We start from the raw sequence: 22945 nt of genomic DNA on the forward strand, positions 1-22945 counted from the left end.
TTAGCCAGGAGTGGTGGTGGGCCCCTGTAGTCCCAGCTACTTGGGAGGCTGAGGCAGAATTGCTTGAACCTGGAAAGCAGAGGTTGCAGTGAGCCGAGATTGAAGAAGTGAGACTCCGTTAAAAAAAAAAAAGGAAGGAAGAAAGAAAGTGATGCTAAGAGAAGACTGTCTCTTACAGAGATCTGTGACGGTGCTGTGCGTGAGGAAGTGATTTGGCAATGAGCAAGCTTGGATTACAGTCTCAACTGTGTCTGTCATTTGGGTAAGTTATTAAACCACTATAAATTTTCAATTTGAAAAATTCAAAGTAGATAAGACACAGAAATAATAAACACAAAGCTTCCAACAACAAGCCATTAATAGGTGATACCTATTATTATTTTTATTGTCAGTTATTGAATTACAGTGCAGAGTTAGCAGGTTTGGAATACTAGGTCTTATTTTCTAAGTCATACATACTAATTCACTATGAACTTCAGGAAAAAGCCAGTGTAAAATTGGGCTGTCCTTCCAGGAAACCAAATACCCTAAATGGCTGAGGCCAATTTCGGAAGCTTATCCTCATATACATCACACCTTGAGGAAATCTGGACAGGCACCTTCCTCCCCTTTATCTGTGTTTTTTTCCTTTTTGTGGAGAATAGGGTCTCACTATATTGTCCAGGCAGGTCTTGAACTCCTGGGCTCAAGCTACCCTCCCATCTCTGTCTCCCTGAGAGTTGGGATTACAGGCATGGGCCACTGCACCTGGCCCTTTCTTCCCTTAGAAAACTCTGCCTAACTCCCCACATTCTATGGCTGCAGGAATTCTGGTAATCTGCTGGGGTCTCAAAATTTACCTCAGCATTCCAAGTTTATCTGAACAGGACATAATTATAGCAAAATAATTCCCTATGCTTTTTAGCATAAGAATCCAATTGTAAGGTAAAAAGAGTTTTACCCCATATAATAGTAGTTCCCATTATGTAGAATATTCTTTCTATATACAGAATCCCATATAATAGTAGTTCTACTTTAAGTAGCCTTTGATTGAGAAAAACACATGATAAAAATTCAGCAACATTAACAAATTAGAGGATCCCCTCTTAAAATTTTTTTTGAATAGCTAGTACCTGAACTTGATATAAAATTCACAAGGTACAAAAGGGAATACCATGAAAATATCCTTCTTTCACCCCATCCCTCATTCACACACTGCCCTTCTCCAGAGCCTCCTATTGTTTCAATTTCTGCTGTATCTTTTCAAAGGTAAATTTGCACTACAAACATTTACATATTTCTCCTTAAAAAAAGACAAAATGGCAGCGTCTTACCACTCTTCTTCATCTTGCTTTTTTTCACTTAGCAATATCTTGTTATATTTTGTTATACTTTAACATGGATATGTTAAAAAAAAAAAAGGTGGGGAGCAGGTGTGGTGGTTCACACCTGTAATCCCAGCACTTTGGGAGGCCAAGGCAGGAGGATTGCTTGAGCCCAGGAATTGGAGACCAGTCTGGGCAAGGCCCTATCTCTACCAAAAAAAAATAAAGAAAGAAAGGAAAGAAAAGAAAAGGAAAGAAAACTAGCTGGGTGTGGTGGCATGTGCCCGTAGTCCCAGCTACTTAGGAGGATCACTTGAACCCAGGAGGTTGAGGCTGCAGTGAGCCATGATGGCCCCACTGCACTCCACCTGGGCAACAGAGCCAGATCGTGTCTCAAAAGAAAAAGAGAGTCCGGGCATGGTGGCTCACGCCTGTAATCCCGGCACTTTGGGAGGCTGAGGAGGGCAGATCACCTGAAGTCAGGAGTTCGAGACTGCTCTGGCCAACATGGTGAAACCCAGTCACTACTAAAAATACAAAAATTAGCCAGGAGTGGTGGTGCATGCCTGTAGTCCCAGCTACTCAGGAGGGTGAGGCAGGAGAATTGCTTGAACCTGGGAGGCAGAGGTTGCGGTGAGCTGAGATCACACCACTGCACTCCAGCCAAGGGGACGGAGACTCTGTCTCAAAGAAAAAAAAAAAAAGAAGAGGCCGGGCGCAATGGCTCACACCTGTAATCCCAGCACTTTGGGAGGCCGAGGCAGGCGGATCACCTGAGGTTGGGAGTTCGAGACCAGCCTGACCAACATGGAGAAACCCCGTCTCTACTAAAAATACAACAAATTAGCCAGGCGTGGTGGCAGGCACCTGTAATCCCAGCTACTTGGGAGGCTGAGGCAGGAGAATCACTTGAACCCGGGAGGTGGAGGTTGCAGTGAGCCGAGATCACACCATTGCAGTCCAGCCTGGGCAACAAGGCCAAAACTCCATCTCAAAAAAAAATAAGAGAGAGAGAGGAAAAGAATATTTTTATTCTTCATGACATGTGCTATTGAAAAATTGTATTGCTTTTTTTTTTTTTTTTTTTTTTTTGAGACAGCGCTCTGTTGCCCAGGCTGGAGTGTAGTGTCATGAGGCTCACTGCAACCTCTGCCTCCTGGGTTCTAGCATTTTTCCTGCCTCAGCCTCCCAAGTAGCTGGGATTATAGGGGAGTGCCACCACGTCCAGCCAATTTTTTTTTGGTAGTAGTAAAGATGGGGTTTCACCATGTTGGCCAGGCTAGTCTTGAACTCCTGACCTCAAGTGATCCACCCCACTCAGCCTACCAAAGTGCTAAGATTACAGGCGTGAGCAACTGCGCCCAGCCGCATTTTTTAATATACAGAAAATTCTAGTGAATATTTTTAATATACAGAAAATAAATACCACTTAGAGATTCTCAGCTCTTAGATTGGGAACCACCAGTGTAAGTAAAATATTAATAATCTTCAACTTTAATTTTGACCCTTACTGTGCACCAGACATTGTTCTAAGCACTTTACATATTATCTCACATAATCCACATCCTCATCATCCTTCCAGTCTCAGCTTAAATGTTATCTCCTCAGAGAAGCCTTCCCTTATCCAAGTAGACCTATCCTCTCCCCTTTCCATTTTTCTCTAGCATTTCATCTTGTTTATTTCCTTCAGGAATAAACTCAGCAATACAAGTAATTAGTTACCCATTTGTGTACTTATTTACTACTGTCTTCCCAGTCAGAGTATGAGCTTTGAGAGCACAGACATATACTATTGAACAGTTTGGTTCACCACAGTATATCCAGTAACATACAGTGCCTCAGTGCTTGGCACAGAGGAGCCATTCAATTGAATATTTATTGAAAGTACACACTGAGCAAAAAACAGCTTTAAGAAGTAGACCCTATTATTTTCTCCTTCATACTGATAAGGAAACTAAGGCCTAGAGAGTGAAATAGACTTATCCCAAAGTTGGTAAGTCACAGAGTTGCTTTAAAACCCAGCTCTGCTGGACTCCAGAGCACAAGCTCTTCACTACGACCCTGGTCTCAGGAACAGAAGACTGAGTTCAGCCCTGGCTATGTGAGATGTTGAGTAAGTCCCCATCCCCTCTGGGACTTTTTCTTTCATTGAAAAATGAAAGAGTGGGTGTCGCTATCTTCCTTATGGTGATGTTTTGTGATTTATGAGGTCTGTGATCTATGAAAATGAAATGGCGGACACTGAAGGAGCCAACAAGGTTGGCTTCATGCCTTTAAGAGTGCCAATTTTCAGTTATTTTCTTCCTTCTCTCCTTCTTTCACTGGAGATTTGCTAATCCTTATTTTATGCCAGGCATTGTGTTGGAGGTAATAGGAATCCAAAGGCAAATAGGATATATATAGCCCCTGACATTAACGTGCGTGGCCTGATGGGAGAGGCAGACCCATTAAATGGCTGCTTGAAATACGGTATGGGCCAGTATCCCAACAGTAATACTATGTGTGAAGCTCATGGCAATACAGAGGAGGAAGGGATTAATTCCATCATGTATGTGTTGGTGGGAGTAGAGGTGGACATGTAGGAAGGGGGATGCGGTATAATGCTGAGCTGGGCCTTGGGAAAGTAAGTTTTCCATGTGGTTAAGGTGGAAGTGAGGCTTTCTGGACACAAGAGCCATCATGTGCAGAAGCACACTAAGAAAGAGCATGAAGTACTGACGATTGCTAGAGTGGGGGGTTGGCTCTCAGGATATGAACTGGCTAGGCAAAGGCAGCCCAAGAAGAGCCTTGCTGAGGAGTTTGGACTTTACTTCTGAGAGCAGTAGCATGGCCAAATTGTACTTACATTTTATTTTTAGAAGGATCACTCTGGCATTGGTAGGACTGGAGATAGGTGATGAGGTGAAAGGAGTGGAGACCAGTTAGCAGGCTTAGAAGTTGTCCAGGTGAGAGATGATGAGGACTTGGACTTAAGGTATTTGCAGTAGAGGTGGAGTGGAAGTAGATAAATTGGAGATTATTTTAAAAGGGAGATCCAAAGGCCTTGGTGATTAATTGAATGAGGAAGAATAAAAGATGAGATGACGGGACTTATTGTAATGGATTGATACAGTCTAAAAGAATAAAATAGTGGCATTAATAATTATAGGGGTGGAGTGGAGTGAAGTTGAAGAAATAATGATGTTGGCTTTGGATATATTGAGTTTAAGATGTCTCTTAGCCAGGAGGAAAGGTGTAGCTCTCTCTACTTCCTTTCCGGAATAGCAGTCCTAGCCTAAGTCACTCATCCTTGGACCAGTTTCCTGTGGAGCCCAGTGCGGTATAAAATTCCCCAAGAGCTCACTGGCATTCCTGAGCTCCACATCCTTCAAGGTTAAAAGCTGGGTGTCCAAAACTCCCTGGACCCTCATTGATAGGCTAATGGATTATGGACCTGGGTGTGTGTGTGTGTGTGTGTGTGTGTGTGTTTTAAATCAGATGCTGGCTCCAGTGCAGCAAACTCTTCTGCCTTTTGCAAGCATCAGCCTTGGAAAAAAACAAAACAAAACAAAACCCTTTTTTATGGAGCAGCCTCTGGCCCTGACAGGCTCTGGCTCTCTGTTGGCTCCCAAGAAGCCCCCCACCTTTCTTAAAGGGCAGATTTTTAAAAGATGAGGTTGTACGGTGCTCAGCCAGATCCCCACGTGGCTGCTGAAGAAAGCCCAGAGGGGCTAGGCCCTTACTCAGCCACCACCTCTGCTTGGGTGTCCTCAGTGCTAAGACAAGACACCTTGTAGCCCAACTCTTTCCAAAATGACGGGGCTGGGATCCTCCCCCACCTCAAGTCGAATATCCAGCGTTCACCAGGCGGTGGCAGGACCGAGCACGTGGTATCATTTAGGGGCTGGGCTCCAGGGTCCTCCTAGGAAAGAGGACAGCCCAAGAGACGAGAGGCTGGCCGGCCACCCTGGCCATGGCAACCTCTCTGGCTCCTACAGCTGCTGGCCTAAGGCAGGGGGCACGCCCTGCGTCCCATTACCACGTTCATAGGATGGTGCCAGGAGCCCGTTATCTCTTCTTCGCCTTCTCCTCACGCACCACCCCCACTGTCATGCCGATAAATCCCGAGAGCAAAGGGTGGCACGATTCCTCCCGCGTCCCTGCGGGCTGAAGGCGGGCACTAAAGCAGTGCAGTCCCAAGCTTCCCCTGCAGAAGCCGCGCTCCCCACTCGGTCCGGGGGCAGAGGGGGCGCGAGAGAGCAAGTGGGCGGGCGTCCCATCCTCCGCATCCTCCTCCAGGTCCTGGCGCACAGGGTGGGAGCGCTGCGCTGCGCCGCGCTGCGCATCGCGGCCCGCTTGCCGCCTGCCCCCTGCCCTAGCTGGGCCACCTCCCCGGGCTGCCGGTGGAGGGCTAAGAGGCGCTAACGTTACGCTGTTTCCGGTTTTCCAGCGGGCTCTGTTTCCCCTCCCAAGGCGGCGGCGGCTGAGCGGCGGAGCCCCCCAAATGGCCTGGCCAGATGCGGCAGGTTTGCTGCTCAGCGCTGCCGCCGCCGCCACTGGAGAAGGGTCGGTGCAGCAGCTACAGCGACAGCAGCAGCAGCAGCGAGAGGAGCAGCAGCAGCAGCAGCAGCAGCAGCGAGAGCGGCAGCAGCAGCAGGAGCAGCAGCAACAACAGCAGCATCTCTCGTCCCGCTGCGCCCCCAGAGCCGCGGCCGCAGCAACAGCCGCAGCCCCGCAGCCCCGCAGCCCGGAGAGCCGCCGCCCGTTCGCGAGCCGCAGCCGCCGGCGGCATGAGGCGCGACCCGGCCCCCGGCTTCTCCATGCTGCTCTTCGGTGTGTCGCTCGCCTGCTACTCGCCCAGCCTCAAGTCAGTGCAGGACCAGGCGTACAAGGCACCCGTGGTGGTGGAGGGCAAGGTACAGGGGCTGGCCCCAGCCGGCGGCTCCAGCTCCAACAGCACCCGAGAGCCGCCCGCCTCGGGTCGGGTGGCGTTAGTAAAGGTGCTGGACAAGTGGCCGCTCCGGAGCGGGGGGCTGCAGCGCGAGCAGGTGATCAGCGTGGGCTCCTGTGCGCCGCTCGAAAGGAACCAGCGCTACATCTTTTTCCTGGAGCCCACGGAACAGCCCTTAGTCTTTAAGACAGCCTTTGCCCCCCTCGATACCAACGGCAAAAATCTCAAGAAAGAGGTGGGCAAGATCCTGTGCACTGACTGCGGTGAGTCGCCCCCTCCCTTTGCTGGAGAAAGGGGGGAGGGGCGAGGTGGTGGAGAATGGGGGTGGGGTGGGGAGGTGCTGCAGGTGCCCGGGCCTGGCAGCGTCCGGGCGCTGGGGGGTGGGGCCGCCCCTGGGCAGGGCGCCTGGCACTGGTGGGTGAGGGGGTTGGGGTTGGAGAGAAGAAGGATCAGGCTCAAAGTGTGCCAGGGGTGGGGGGCGGAGGGAGGCGCTGGCCTGTGCCAGCGGGGATCTGCGGCTGATGTATGGCATGTGGGGCTGGAAAGCTGCCATCATAGCCCAGTAGCGGAAGGAAAAACGGAGAGGTCCTGGTGGTGCTGGCCTGAGGCTCAGTGAGTCAGGAGTGACCCTCGGAGGCCTTGCCCGCCGTGCTCCCGCGGGCCTGCCGTGCCCAGGCTGGCAGGGTCTGCAGGAGCAGCTGGGCAGACTCCCAGGCTGTGAAGGCCTCCGCTTACAAGTTCTCCTAGGGAATGATCGCCCCCGCCCCCTCCTTCCTCTCCTGGGCTCGTTGCTCTGCTCATCCACACCGCTGGCGCAGGCAGAGTTGGACTTTTTCTGCTACTGTTTTCCGTCCTCCATGTGGCTCCAGTTTTTTTCTCCATCGTGATTGCCTGTCTTTGCTAGCAGGTAGCACACCCTTCTCTTAAGACTAGCAAGCGGACGCCTTTTTTTTTTTTTTTTTTTTTTTTTTTTTTTTTTTTAGCTGTTTCTGGGGGAATTACAAGGTCTGTTGATTGTGATGATGATGAAAGAGAGTAACTTCTGCTGAATGCTTTAAGTTCAGCTCTAACGTCTTAGCCGCCGGATGTATTTGACTGCATCTCTCATCTTCATGATGTTGGATGCTGCACAGGAATGCAGGTGATTAGAAACAAAACACTGAAATCTAGAGATCTCTGCAGCTGGGAATGGAAGTCTCCCATGTCAAAAGCCAGAGCAATGTCACTCTAAGAGCTTTTTCTTCTTGTCCCTGAATCCAGTACTTACTTCTGAGTAAGATATTTCAAATCAAATTGTCCCACACTGGAGTATTTGGTGTAAGCCTGTCTCGTGCTTATTCATATTGGGGTTTCGTTTGTCCCAACTAAAGCTGAATTTGTTGGCATGCGGTATGACTTGCTGGACTGTGTAATCGCTGAATTATGATAGACGTCCTGTACTCTCATAGAAGTTGGTGTGTTTACCAGTTTACCAACTGATTCTGGGTAGTGTAGACAGGCTTTGTTTGAGTAGCAAAGTAAGTTTTGCTGCCTTCATCTTTCTAGATCAATACCTATGATTTTTGGAAGCTTTCCTCCCCCACCCCCTTCAGGAGGCAAATTTTAGAAGTTTAGTTATGGGAGTATATCTAAGCACTAACTATGTTAAACTGTGATCACTCTAATGAGAAGAATCTTGGCAATGTCTTAATAAGGAGGGGAAAACTTTGGTGGATAACAGCAGTTTATCACTCTGACATTATCCTTAGGAATATTGTTGACTGCTTTTTAATATGGGTTTTATGTTCTGAAATGTTTTATGAAGACAAGTAGAGACCAGCTAAGAATTTCTAATTTTTTATTCTATTAAGTATTTTATCTGAGATCCCTTGGGGAGCTGTGAAACAGTATTGTACAGTGGAAAATAGATAGTAAAAATATTTATTGAACCTTGTCCAAGGACAGCTTCTGTTTGGTTGTTGGTGAGTTGCTCCTGCATTTGCACCGTGTACATCTCCACATAATCCCTAGTCTGGGCCGCTGAGGACTTGATGGTCTTTGTCAGATAACCCCATAGAGTAACTGGCTTCTCTGCTCCCTTGTCTGCCTCCTCCTACTTTCTTCTTCCCCCAACACAATATACCTTATCAATTACACATTGTTTGTTCTAGTGGGTATTTAATAGCTTAACAGTTGAATGCAGAAATCATGAAAGATTTGAGGGTCAGAAATATGGTCTGTTTCTAGGTTATGATCGTCTCATGTTATCAAAATAGCATGTGTAGTATAGTTCTTAAAAAGATACATTTAGAACTGCAATCACTGGTAAAGGAAGGGCCCTCACATATCACAAATTATCAAGGATCAGGAATGTGTATGGCAGGAAACATTTTAGAATGCAAAAAAAATTGCTTTGAATTGATATTCAAAGGAAAGTATATAAATAGGTACCATTTTGGGGAGCCTTATATAAGGGAATTAGAAATTAAAGGACATATTTGTGAGACTTGTGGAATTGGTGATATTATAACAGAAGAGCAGAAACTGCATTTTCTTATTTTCTACTATGTGGTTAAAGAAAACATGTACTGGTAATGGTATATTAAATAAGGAAACAAAATCATCCTAACTAACCACAACACTGTCCTTGTGCTTAGCAGGAAATAACTAACAAATTCATTTTCTGTTTTCTATTCTAAAGAAAGCCCTCTGGGCCACAGGGTCATTGGGAACATTTTCTCCTTGGAGCAGATTTGCCCATTGCAAAATAGGGAAACTGGCACTTGGAAACTGTCGTCATGGCCGTTACATTGAGCAACTGAGGTTGCATTGTTGCTTTGTTTAGCTGGTTTCAGGTCTGAGTGTGTGTAGGTTCTGAGAGGTGTGGTTCTCTGGGAGGTCATCTAGAAAGCCCGTGGGTTTTTTTTTTTTTGGAGGGGGGTAAAATATGGAGGGATAATATTGTGTTTAAAAATTGGCCTCAGGAGCATCAATGCTGGAGGTCACACTGGACCTCTTCTTATCAGTCCTCATAAATGGCTCTTTTCCACCGTGAAATGTTGACTTGAAGTCTGTGATCTAAGGTGGGGAAAGGTAGACAGGGGTCTTTCTGGAAGAGCAAGACCTGCCAGAGTGATATTTTCACATATCTAATGTGTATCATTTATCCAGAAAGAGCACATCTGGTGATAGAGTTGAGTAAAATCTTTGCATTTCTTAGAAGATTGCATGTATGAAGAGAGGTGTTTTCTGTGACTTCTGTGGAAACGCGAGGAAAAAGAGTTAGAAAGGCCTTGCAGGGATTAGCAACTCTGTACAATGTTATAAAAACATCATGTTCTGCAAATAGTCCTGCATTTTAAAAGATGGTTGCATATATTTTGGTATAATTATACCCTATCTTGTTGTTTTCTTATATTCATGTTTTTAAGCAGTTTCCTTATTGAATAGATGCAGTAAATAGCATAAAAAATAAAGATCATTTCTTTCTTTGGGATTTCCTGATTAGCAGTTTTTCAGTGTAGAGTGTACTTTGTTGTTAAACAAGGAAAGGTGTATTCCTGGGGAATTTTACATTCTTTAGGATAGTTTTAAATTAATGTGGCACCCAGATTCACATATTAGAGAAAGGTGGTTCACAAAATTCAGCATAGCAAAAGCGACTACATATTTTTTAAATGCTGTTTATTTAAAGAATCTTTTCTTCCCCAGCCAGCTGGAAACCCAGCTGTGCTGCAGCTTGAAGATGGGAAAGTGAAACTAGATTAGAAACTGACCAGTCCTAGTGATGAGGACAAGGCATGGTTGTAGATTTAACGATTGAATTACCACCCTAATGTCATTATTTCTTGTAGTGGCTGCTTTCCTTGGCAGACTGCATTCTTGGGGCAGGAACAATAGTTTATCTTTGAGGTCTTCTTTCTCCTAGCTCTCCTGCCCCCCTGTGTTTCATACTTTGCCTGGTTTATAGAAGGACTCTCCATCAGTGTCATTTGAATGGATAAAGTCAAGTGAAGTTAAAGAAAGCCTCCAGATTAATACTAAAACAATCTTAACTCTCTGACCTGTGACATCAAGTCCTGTGCTGAAAAGCTGAGTTTGATGATAGCCTTTACCTGTCGCTATGGGAACCTTTCTTCCAAAAGAATCATTATCAACTAGAGTACTTAACCACAATGTGCTTAATCATTGTGCTGATTAGTGTTAATGGGATTTGAGCAGTGGAGAATAAAGATCTTGCTGGAAAAGACCCTCTTATTTTTTTTCTTTTGGAAGGTAGATTACTACTTGCCCACCCCCAAATTTAAACAAAAATAAAACAACCGTCGGTTTGAATTAACAAATAGTTTGAGAGCTAGGGATGGTGGTCTATTAACAATCTAGGTGACTAACTACCTCTCGGCCCCTAATCAAAGCAAGTGTGCTTCCCCTTTACCATCCTCTTTTATGTAGGACATTTAAATTTTATTTCCTAATATCAATTAGTTTTTTCTTTATAAAATTATATTTATATTTTTGGAGCTGTAGCACATTTATATGGCTCAAAATTCAGAAAATACATAAAAATATATGATGAAAAGTTTCCTTCTTAACCCCCGTTCTCAGCTACTCAGCTTTAAGGCTCTGTGGTAAAATATTCAAGAATAATTTATTCTTGAAGTGTGTGTTTCTCTAAAACACAATGTTTTTCAAAGTAGTCTCTTTTTTTTTTTTTTTGAGACGGAGTCTTGCTCTGTCGCCCAGGCTAAAGTGCAGTGGCACATTCTCAGCTCACTGCAACCTCCGTCTCCCTGGTTCAAGCGGTTCTCCTGCCTCAGCCTCCTGAGTAGCTGGGATTACAGGCACCTGCCGCCACGCCCGATTAATTTTTGTATTTTTAGTAGAGACCAGTTTTCACCGTCTTGGCCTGGCTGGCCTTGAACTCCTGACCTCGTGATCCACCCCTGCCTTGGCCTCCCAAAGTGCTTGGATTACAGGTGTGAGCCACAGCACCCAGCCCAAAGTAGTCTTATATTTTCTTTCAACAGAGGGAGAATGTTAATTTTGCCATTAAGCCAATTTTGTGGTAAATTCTTCCCAGGTAATACATATTTTCTTAACCTAGCCCAAGATCTTATCTACCTAGTTCCAATGATCTCTGAGTCCTCTATCTCAAGTATCCATTAAAGGATCCTCTTTTCTCCTCAATACCTTACCTCACAAATGTAATTCTGGACTCAGGAATGAAAATACCAACTTATTTTTCAGATACTTTGCCATTAAGTTTTCCATGACAATAAATTTTATGTCTTAATTGGGATGCTCAAAGGAGAGATCCAAAGGTTTGTCACTGACATTTAGGGATGCATCTCAACCCATACAGCAATTCTTATTTTTCACATGCTTGGTGATCTCACAGTAGTGTCCATGTGGGAGATCACGTGATTTCACAGATAAAAAGAGAAAACTCCACAGTGCATGATTGCTTTGATTTTCATTCAGAAGCCAGAGACCCCAGTTGTCAATGAAGAGTTTGATTTTGACCATATTCATGCACAGCTGGTACAATCCCAGGGAATTTAGCTATCTGAATACTGTTCTGAAGTACGTTTAAGGTAACTGATTTGAACATAGTGTTAAAATTTCAGAGGATCAGGGAATTGCCTTTGGATACATAGGAAAAAAGTAAATATGCAGATATCAAAACAGCAGAAGTCTTAACCCTCTAAGCGCTGTTTGCTTAGTGGCATTTGGCAATTTTGAAAATTTGGGAAAGGAATGGTGATACCAGTATCACTGAAGTTTCCCCAATGCAGTTTTCAACAACTTGTTCTTAGATCTTTCTTTGCAAGATCTGAAGTGCTGTTAGTATAATTTGCACTAAAAGTTAAAGAAATTTCCCCCCAAATTTTGTGTTTGGATGGATGGGTGTATATGGTGAGGGGATTTTTGTCTTACTTGTTTCTAACAAATTAACCCTCTCCTCCCACTTACTTTTTGGAATTTGTACGTAGAAATAAGTCCAGTTTATGAATTTCAAGGGATGATACAGGGAACTCTTTAGGAAACTAGGGAAAGTAGATGAATTAATCGGTAGAAGTGCTAAATTATGACAAGTTTGAACAATGACTTTTATATTTAATTAAAGTAGACTTCTTTAAAAACAGTAATATGCTCAGATGAATCTTGCTGAGCTAGAGCTCCATGTCAGGTTGTAAGAACTGAAGCACACATAGAGGATGATTAAAAGGTATTAGGATGACATGAAAGGACATTCTGTACCCAGGCAAAGAGCTAGGAAGCTTTTGCCAGTCTGGGGTCAAAAGACAAATTCGTACTTATGGAGTGTGATTAATTGCTGCTAATCGGCTATAATGTTTTTGATAATTATGAAATGAAGTTAAGTTAAGGAGCCTTCCTTCTCTGGCTGGTTGGGAGAGTGTGGCATATGAGCTCCATTCTACAGTAACATTCCCTTCCCACTTTGTATATGCAGTAAGATACAAATGGCCTCTCCAGGGACCTTCTCTGGGACAGAGGCCTGACACTTCCAGAGCGTGTCAGCTGTGCTCGATGCCTCTGTTCAGGACCTGATTGTGCTGATGCTTCTGTTCAGGACCTGATTGTGCTGCTAGACTCCTGAGTGTGGGGCAGGACTGGTGGTTAACATTTCATTTACCCTTGCAGATATTTCTAGAGCAGCAGAGGCACAGGTACTGTAGAAAGCTTCTGTATTCTACAAGCAGCGCAGACCTCCAAGATGTGATGATCAGATTACTTTTTTTTTCTCTCCCCAGAAACAGAATCCACAGTGGTTCTGTTTATCATTCACAGTTTCCTGCCCTGTGCTGAGGACACTGGCTCCCTTACACCTTCTTTCCCTGATCTGTTATATAAAGACTGAGGATCTGTCTTTGTCCTTTATGCTGGGATGTTTTACTTGGTCTTGATCTTGGTATTGATCCAACTAACAGAAGCCAAGCTGAATTAACATTCCTCAGAATTGAATGAGAGGAAGGTCACAAAATGGCTAAACACCTGGTCCAGCCCATGCAAAAGTCAGGACATCATGAATTCTATTGTGACAGTGATGCAATCTCGTATTCCAAAAGTTTTATTGCAAAAAGAACTTTCTTTTGATTCAATCTTTTAAATGTTTGCTTCGACAAATATTTAAATATATGTTCTGTGTAAAGAACAAGTTACTTTAGAGGAGCTGCATCAGATACAGTCGCCATCATCAATGAGCTTACAATCATATAACGGTAATTTAACTTAGAATATGATAAACACTATAAGATATGCCAACATAGTGCTTTTGGGAGGAGGAGAAGAGTCAAAAAGGAAAGAAAGATAATATCTGGTTAGAAGATTAAAGAAAGTTTCTTGGAGAAGTAGTTTGAGAAGGGTTTCCAATAATCAGAGATAGCTGAGGTGAGAGTAGTTTGGGGATACAGATGAATCAATTGATTATTGTATTTCATGCAGCAAGAGCAGCATTCTCAATAGTAGAGGGTGGATGTTTGTGGAATAATGAAAAACAAAAAACAAAATAAAAGAGGAATGAAAATGATGAGCCTGGAGAGGTAGATTAGGGTGATATTGTCTTTCTTTCTTTGCAGAGATGGGGTTTCGTCATGTTGCTCAGGCTGGTCTTGAACTCCTGAGCTCAAGTGATCTTCCCACTTTGACCTCCCAAAGTCCTGGGATTACAGGTGTGAGCCACTGCACCCAGCCTAGGGTGATATTTTAATCAGTCTTGAATGCTAGACTGATTAATTATTCTTAATCATGTAAGTAGTATTTGAAGGCTTAGGTTAAAAGTAACTCAGTAACATTTTGTAGTTCAGTGAATGGGTCTTGCACATATTTCGTTAAATTTAGCTGGAAGTTTCGTGTTTTTTTTGCTATGGTATTCTATTCATGTTATTATAAATGGTATTATTCATTTAATTTCATTTTTCAGTTACTCATCGTAGTATGTAGAAATATCATTGTTTTGTTTTGTTTCATATATTGACTTTGTATGTTGTGACCTGAATACATTCACTTATTTGTTCTATTAACTTTCTTTTTGTATATTAATCGGGATTTTCTATATACATAATTGTGTTGTCAATGAAAAAAAGACATTTATTTTTTCCTTTCTAATCTGTTTCTCATTTGTTTCTTTTTCTTGCCTTATTACACTGGCTAGGACTGCCAAAGTGCAATGTTGAATAGAAGTGATAAAGGCAGACATTCTTTTTCTATTCATGCAGGAAAACATTCAGACTTTCATGATTAGGTATGATTTTAGCTAAAAGTTTTTCATAGCTGCCCTTCCTTCAGAAAAGGAGCCCATCTTTTGTGGCCGGGTGCAGTGGCTCACCCCTGTAATCCCAGCACTTTGGGAGGCCAAGGCAGGTGGATCATGAGGTCAGGAGATCAAGACCATCCTGGCTAACATGGTGAAATCCCATCTGTATTAAAAATACAAAAAATTAGCTGGGTGTGGTGCCACGGGCCTGTAGTCCCAGCTACTCGGGAGGCTGAGGCAGGAGAATCACTTGAACTTGGGAGGCAGAGGTTGCATTGAGCCAAGATCGCGCCACAGCACTGCAGCCTGGGTGACAGAGCGAGACTCCATCTCAAAAAAAAAAAGGAAACCATCATTTGCATTTTCCAGCTGGGTGATATTGGGCAGGTTACTTTCTGTGTCTTAGTTTCCTGTAAAATGAAGATAATGATAGCACTTAATAGAATTGCTATGAGTGTTAAATGTAATAATGCATGTAAAATAATTAACATATCACTTCCTTGAAAAATGTTAATTATTAACCAATGTGAGCAGGAAGACTAGGTAAATGAAAATATTAAGTTCCAGAAGCAGACCAGGGGCAGGCAAGAGGAAACAGTTTTATGAACAACTATGTTTTTCACCCGGATATTCCCATTTGTTTCAACTTGAGAGTTATTGGGCTAGATCTGGTGGAGGTGGTGGTGAGAAGAGAATGGGTTATGTGTGTGGTCTCATTGTGGAGACACCCATGTGAGTCCCAGGATATGAATGCTCATTCTGTGGAGATCCCAAATAGCCTACAGATCTTGATGTGCTCATGGGTACGTGCTGGTCAATTTTTTGAGAAGACTGAAGATAGATACTGTTTTTCTCTGTTTCACAAATGGGAGGACTAAGACCCATACTCCATAGTGTCTCTTTCAAACTCCTATCATACTGATGGGGTGAACCAAGTTCTGGAGTCCTGCCAGGCTTGCTCTTTGACTTCGGTAGGTCTTATCTTACATCTTTACTGTTGTCTAGAGAAGTTGCTGAAAGTCCCTGGAAAATGGCTGAAAGCTTCCTTATTTTCAGATAGGGTCCCTGACCCATCCTGCTTTGATTTGGGGGTTTCCAGGGTTGGGAGTGGGTTCACACTGAATCATTCATCCTTTTCTTGTTTCTGTAGTGAGTTGTAATATATCCAGTGGCTTCCCAAGGTCAGAGGAATAGAGATGTGATCATGTAACAGGTGGCATTTTTTGAGTTTGTGTGATTTTATTTTTATTTTAAATAATTAATTGATATGTGAAACCTGATGAAAGTAGGAAACTTTACTCTTTAAGTGTTTGTAGGACAAACACTGCTAATTATTTTACATACATGATCTCATTTAATACCCATAACAATTATATTAAGTGCTATCACTATCTTCGTTTTATAGAAAATGAAAACACAGAAAGTAATGTATTTGTGGGTTCTTCCTTTAAATATTTGTTGTTTATTATTACCCCTCAGGTCCTTGGCTGGCCATGAATCCCCTGACCTCAAGAAGTAGTCTTTATTTTTTCTTATTCTTAAAGTCTTAGTATTTGTGGCCTATATTATTTATATAACACTTATCATTTAATGCCACACATTGCTAATTATCTTTCGATGGGTCAGTATCTTATCTCGTTTACCTGGTGGTAAGATCTTTAGGGGCAGTAATTTAAAATATGGTGAAGTGAATATTTGATTGCTGGTATTGCCAAGTAAAAAGGGAGCAGTGGGAACATTTGCTGTCTCTACTGCCCACTTTTTTCCTAGACACATTTCAAGATTCATCAAATGACAGCCCAGGCTAAGGGACAACCATGGAAAGTACCTTCAGACATTTTGATGAGGGTGGAATTTTGCTTCTCGGTCATGTTTCAGTTCTGTTTTTTTTTTTTTTTCTCTTAAGAGTCCATAGTTTCTTTATTTTCTTGCAAGTAATTGTTCCCTTTTATTGAGTTTTAGAATTATCTCTAGGTAGTTTTCCTCATGTATGTCAATATTTTGGCTTGTGTTCTTTTTCTGTGTTTTGGTTAGTTGGCATTCTGCAAAATTTACCAGTTTCACTTGCCACCTGAGCTTTTTGGATATTCCTTATTCTGGTCTCTCACTGGAATACCCAGCTGCACTCTTAATCTGGCCTGTTCATGCTTCAGGCTGAATACCTTCAGAGGTAAGAAGTATGACCAGGTTCCTTTTTTGTAGTAAGCTGAGATCACGAATTAGCAGTAGCACCTTTTTTGCCTAGTAGACAATTTGGGGGCTTCTGGAGGCCAGTACTGGTCCTTTGATCACTGGTTTTTGTTTTGAAAGGGGGGTGGTGGGAGCCCAATGCTTTCTCCTAATGTTTCTCCTTTGGCGTATTCATTCTTACACCATTCCCTTGAAATGAGGCATTTTCTGCCATGTCTGCTTGGCTGAAGTATTGGGTAGGGTGTGGGCTTCTCCTCTAGCTCCAAGTTCCCAAGGACTTTTGGACACCACCTTGCAGAAGGCTCTGGCACTCAGCATCCTTGAGTCTGAGTCCCTTCCACTGGTGCCTTTGGCCATAGGTATGATCTCAATACAGCATCTTGCCGCACTTGCTTAGACCAGCAATAGATTTCTTAAGCACTGCCCCATTGATGCCTCTTTTCTGGAGTAACTTTGTATGGCTTCAGAGAGGAGGGTTTATTTGCCAGTTAGGATGGAACAGGTAGTGATTAAGCAGATGATCTGTCATGTCTGAATCCCTGTCTCTGGATGAGAGAAAACAGCAGGGCTGCATCCAGGGCAACTTTTCTAGCACTGTTATTGGTTGATTTGATTTTAGGGGAAAAATAGTGAAAATAAAAATTTTTTTAAAAGAAAGAAAGGAGTCGCAGACCATGACAGGATCCAGTTGTTACAGGCTGAATCCAAGGCCCGTAAGTGAAGAGTTTCTTTTAAAGGACTCTGGGACTTCCAAAGACAGCCTGTCTGACTGCTTACTGTTGGTTGGTTTCTTTTTCACAGTCTGTTTGTATGGGTTTTACTTCTGACCCTCTCTTACCTGAGGCTTCACCTCTCCCACCTCATCCCACCTGGCTTCCTTCCTTTCTGCTTAGGCCTGCTGATAGAATTGCTCTCTCTGAATGTACCATCCATTCTTCAGCCCCCATTGCCAAGAATCAGGAAAATTTCCAGAAATTTTTGGTATAAAATTCCCAACCCTTCCTTAGACCTTAGGTCTGACAGACCCAATGGGGAGGTAGGCACAAGCCTGGGATAGGATGAAGGTGGAACAAAATCCAGTAAATCTGGCTGAGTTTCCCTTAAGTTGGATTCTTTTGGACATAACATGGAGTTTTGTTTTCCAGAAGTCATCTTCCATAATTCCAGGTCTCATTTTCAAAAGGAATCCTTTCTCCAAAAAGGCTAGTAACATTCACTGGTCTCTTAGTAACATATACATTAAGTTGTCTTGGCCAAGTACTGACAGAGATTCCTTTCAGATGGCACCTCCAGAGCTCAGCCCAGGTGATTCAGGCCAATGCTAAGAAAATCCCACCATGTAGAGCCAAGTAGTATTAGCATCTGGGCAGAGCCAGACACCACCACCTCTGAGAGAAAGGAGAAAGGTCTTTCTGCTGGAAAGAATCTAATTTGTAAGTTGAAGGGAGGCACATGGGTGGCTCCCAGATTGGAAGCGAGCTTTCCGTCTTTGTTTCTTACTGTGTAAATTATCTGAGTAGGTTTCCACTGTGTATGGTTTACACTCAGCCAACTGAAAGGGCAAACGGGAGCTGGAGCTGAGACTGGTTCCCTTGGAAGTGCTGTTTTCACCTCTGCCAGGCTTGCCCCTGCTTCACCTATGCCCACAGACAATATGGGCTCTGCGCTTCTCCTGCATGGTGTTACAGCCTCAGGGCCTCTGGTGAACGGTCTGCCTTACATCCAGAGCTTGTCGTACAGAGGTAAAAAAGTTAAAGGCATTGGTTTTAGATTAGTTCTGTAAAGGGATCACCTAAAACTAGTGCATCCTAGGGAGCTCTGTCTAAAAGAAAACACTGAGTTGGTAAAGAGTCCCAGTGGGTTTGATGGGCTTCATTGGGTCAAGGTCATGAACCATATATATTTTTTTAAGTATAAGAGTTTACTTTTCTCATGTCTGAAATTAAATAACAGCCTAATCATTCCGGAGTAGGAATGAGTGTTGTCATTGTAAGAGGGAGAAAAGGGCGATCAATAGTGCTGCTCTGTCCACATGACTCAGGGAGTAATCCAATGACCTAACTCTCCATTCTAGGGTTCAAAGATTACTTTCTGCAGAGGAGTTTGCTACTAGCAATGTGGCTTTGGGAGGGGAGCCTTATGGTTGGCTTGCAGTTGACCCAGTCAGGCTTAAAAATTGAAGCTGGTTTGTGGATCCTGCCATGGGTTCCTCCAGGAATGCTGTCATAGTGTTTGGTTTTCTGATACACCTCTTTCCCCTCTCCCTTCTTTTTAGGTCATTCAATCACCATGTCTTCTTTTGACCACTTTGTAGAGGGTACAGTCCCTTAGGGGTTGTCCTTGGTTCTCCTCTCAATTTATGAAATCTGATTTGAAGGTTTCATCTGTTCATAGCAGAATGGTTACGGCTGCACGCTGGAGCTTTTTTGTTGTTGTTGTTTGAGAAGAGTCTTGCTCTGTCACCCAGGCTGGAGTGCAGTGGTACGATCTCAGCTCACTGCAACCTCCACCTTCCAGATTCAAGCAATTCTCCTGCCTCAGCCTGGAGCTGACTTTTAAAGGCGAGTCCTTACTCTGTGACTTACTAGCTGGATAACCTGGGGAAAATTAATGAACCTCTTTGTGCCTCAGGTTTCCCAACTATATTATGGGGCTCACAGTAACACCTACCTTATAGCATTGTGATGAACATTTGGTGAGTTACTCCACATTAAGTGCTTAGAGAACAGTGCCTTCTTATAGAAAACATTCAATGCAGGCTAGCTGCAATTACTGTCATGTCTGTCATTAGTGGAAAGAGAATGGCTTTTGATTCAGATGGGTATGTGACTGTTCCTGACTGTGTTCCTTACTTGCTGTGTGAACTTGGGAAAAGTCCCTTAATTTTGTTGAGTCCCAGTTTCTACCTGCCTATGGCAGTTATCGATTGTGGTATGGCAAAACACCCCAAAATGGAATAGCTTAACACACCAACAGTTATTTGTTATAATCTCTCACAGTTCTGGGAATTGAGAGGCTCAGCTAGGAGGTTTAGTATCTTTCATGTATTTTAGTCAGATGGTGGCTGAACAGTCAGACAGTAGTTGCGACAAGGTCATTGCAAAGTTTCTTCTCTGACATGTCAAGCAGATAATTCTGGCTGGTTTTCATCTGGGAGTGTAGCTGGGTCTGAGGACCAAGGACCTTGCCTGGGTTTCCTCACAGTACCATGGCTAGGCCCAGGAATAAGCATCCCAAGAGAGGGCCAGATAAACGCTCTATTGTCTCTTAAGGACTAGCTTCAGAAGTCACATAGCATCACATCCACCATATTCTGCTTGCTAGAAGAGAGTTACTAAGACCTGACCAGATTCAAGGGGAGGAGAATTACACACCACCTTTTGGTGGAAGGAGGGTCAAAGAATTTGTGGACATTACAGTTTGACCACTGGCACAAATTATTTACATTCCTCACACATGAAAAATATACTCATCTCCACCCAAAACCTCCCCCCGGCCCCCTGGTCAATGTCTCATCTATTATGGCATCAGGCTCAGGTTCAGGAGTCAGGGTCTCATCGTCTCAATCAGGCCTATGTGAAGTTGAGACTCCTCAATGCGGTTCCATGGGTATAGCAACTCGAGTACTGCTCCTCTTGATCTGAAGACTGTGAACTCAAGAGACAAGTTATCTGTCCTCCACACCAAATACAACACTGAGATAGATTTGGGATAACTACTACAGATGCCTGTTTTAAAAAAATTGGTAACACTTACATTTTAAAATGACTATTTTTATTTTTTTCTTCAGATTTTGAAATAATTTCAGACTTATTATAATACAAGAAAGTTGCAAAAATAGTACAGAGTTCCCAAATACTCTTTGCCTAGCTTCCTCAAATGACACAACATGTAAAATGATTAAAGCCAGGACATTAATAGTACGGATGCAATACTATTAGCTAATCTATAGACCTTATTCAAATTTTGCCAGTTGTCTTACTAATGGCCTTTTCCTGGTCCAGGACCCAATCTAGAATCCTACATCACATTTAGTTGTCATGTCTCTTTAATTTTCTATCTACAGTAGATGATTCCATTTAGAAAGGAGGGAAACATTTGTTGCTAGTCCCTAGCAGTTTTGAAATCCAGCCTGGCATGTGAGTAGGGCTCAGTCCTATTGCCTGGGAATGATTCTTCACTGTTTGTTTTTCTATCCTATGGCTCCTGGTTCTGTCCTCTGAATTACCCTTTTTTTCCCATAAGATGTAGCCCGTGTTTGCAGCTAAGCCGTTTTCTCAGCCTGCTTCCTACTTGTAGATGTCCCTTTTCATCCAAGCTGGTGATGTTCCTGCTAGTATAGTAGTCCCCCCATTCATGCCGGTATGTTCCACCCCCAGCAAATGTGCGAAACTGCAGATAGTACTAGGCCTTATATGTACTATGTTTTTCCTACACATACATACATATGATAAAGTTTAATTTATAAATTAGGCACACTAAGAGATTAACAACACATAATAATAACAGAACAATTATAACAATATATACTGTAATAAAAGTTATGTGAATGTGGTCTCTCTCTCAAAATATCCTATTGTATTAAACCATGGAAAGTGAAACCATAGATAAGGGGGGGACTACTACATACTTCTTTTAAAAAGTGTATGGTTTTTCTGGTGAATCTTATTGGGGTTTACTGCCTTAGACAAAAGCCACACCCACAAATCTTCTTAACATAAGCTCTTCTCTACTTTGAGTTCCCTCTGAGGCTGCAGTGGGATAATACTCTTTAAGATTTGTAGAATTCCTATTATTTAATAGAAAGGATCTATGAGGCACATTCTTAAGATCTATGGAGAGGCCTGGTGCAGTGGCTCATGCCTGTAGTCCCAGTACTTTGGGAGGCCAGGGCAGATGGATTGCTTGAACCCAGGAGTTTGACACTAGCTTGGGCAACATATGGAGACCTCATCTCTACAATTTTCTTTTTTTGTAATTAGCCAGGCATAGTGAAGCATGCCTGTGGTCTCAGCTACTCTGGAGGCTGAGGCAGGAGGATCACTTGAGTCTGGGAGGTTGAGGCTGCAATGAGCTGTGATTGCACCACTGCACTCTAGCCTGGGGGACAGAGTGAAACCCCGTCTCAAAAACAAAAACAAAAAAGACCCATGGAAGGACTTTTGTTTGTCTCAAACATTCTTTGAGGCATTGCCTTTGATCTTTCCAGGGTCTTAACGAAAGACATAATTCAAAAAGTCTCAAACTGAGCTCAATATCTTCTTGCCGTACCCTGTTATGTTTAGGACACTCCTACCCTAAGTAACAGCATTTATCTAGTCTTCCAAGCTGTTAGAAATGTCAAAATCATCTTTGACTCTTTTTTCACTCTTATCCCCTGTATAGAGGACATTGACGAGTCATGACAGTTTTTACTACTGCAAAGTCTCCCCAATCCAATTCTTTTCATTCATGATGCTCTAGTTGGAACTTTTCTTTTATTTTCTTTCTTTCTTTTCTTTTTTTTTTTTTTTTCTAGAGATGAGATCTTACTGTGTTGCCTAGGCTGGAGTACAGTGGCTGTTCACAGGTGTGATAATAGCATACTACAGCTTGGAACTCATGGGCTGGAGCAATCCTCCCACCTCAGCCTCCCAAGTAGCTGGGCCTGCTGTCATGTGCCACTGTGCCTGGCTTCTAGTTGGATACTTATATCTCACCTAGCCTGCCTTAGTGGCTGTAAATGGAATTCCCTAGTTTCAGAGTCTCTGTTCTCTTCTATTATCTATTGCTAGAATTCACTTTCTAAAACAGAGTAATTATCTCTTCCCAACCCAAAAATCTTCAATAGCTTCCTATGTCCTGTAGCATAAAGAGAAACTTCTTCACAGGGCATGCAAGACCTTCCACAATTTGGCTCCTACCTATCTGTGATCCTTCAGTCCGCTCTTTCACACTTACTCTTTGCCACAGCTAAAATGATCTACTTGACAATTTCAAACAAATTTTACATTTGTATTCTTTAGTGCTTTTTCTCATTCTGTTTCCTTGGCTTAGTATGCCTTTCCATTTCCTCTTCTCAGTCAGTTTCTTGCCTCCTCTTCCTTCTGGGCTTAGCTCAGATTCCACTTCTCCTCAAAGCTTTTTCTGATCCCCTCAGTCAGAATGAATCATGGCCTCCTGTGTTTCTGTGGCAGTTCATTGCTCCTCTGCAAACATCAAGGCCTAGTCTATCACTTGGCATAGTCAGATGGGGGAGGAGAGCAACTGTGTGTGCAGTCCTCC

The 22945-nt window shown here is 43.2% G+C and overlaps 1 protein-coding gene across 3 annotated transcripts in view; it reads left to right on the forward strand.

Annotated features, from left to right (window-relative positions):
- The first annotated feature begins 5462 nt into the window (after nt 1–5462).
- Nucleotides 5463–22945, forward strand: part of NRG2 (neuregulin 2) — a 197084-nt gene continuing 179601 nt past the window's right edge. For all 3 annotated transcript variants that reach the window (XM_030828212.1, XM_030828198.1, XM_030828204.1), the window contains exon 1: nt 5463–6497. In XM_030828212.1, coding sequence (XP_030684072.1) covers nt 5801–6497 — 697 coding nt within the window. In that variant the 5' untranslated portion in view covers nt 5463–5800. The remainder of the gene's footprint in view (nt 6498–22945) is intronic.

Source organism: Nomascus leucogenys, chromosome 2, assembly GCF_006542625.1.
Source record: "Nomascus leucogenys isolate Asia chromosome 2, Asia_NLE_v1, whole genome shotgun sequence".
Lineage (NCBI taxonomy): Eukaryota > Metazoa > Chordata > Mammalia > Primates > Hylobatidae > Nomascus > Nomascus leucogenys.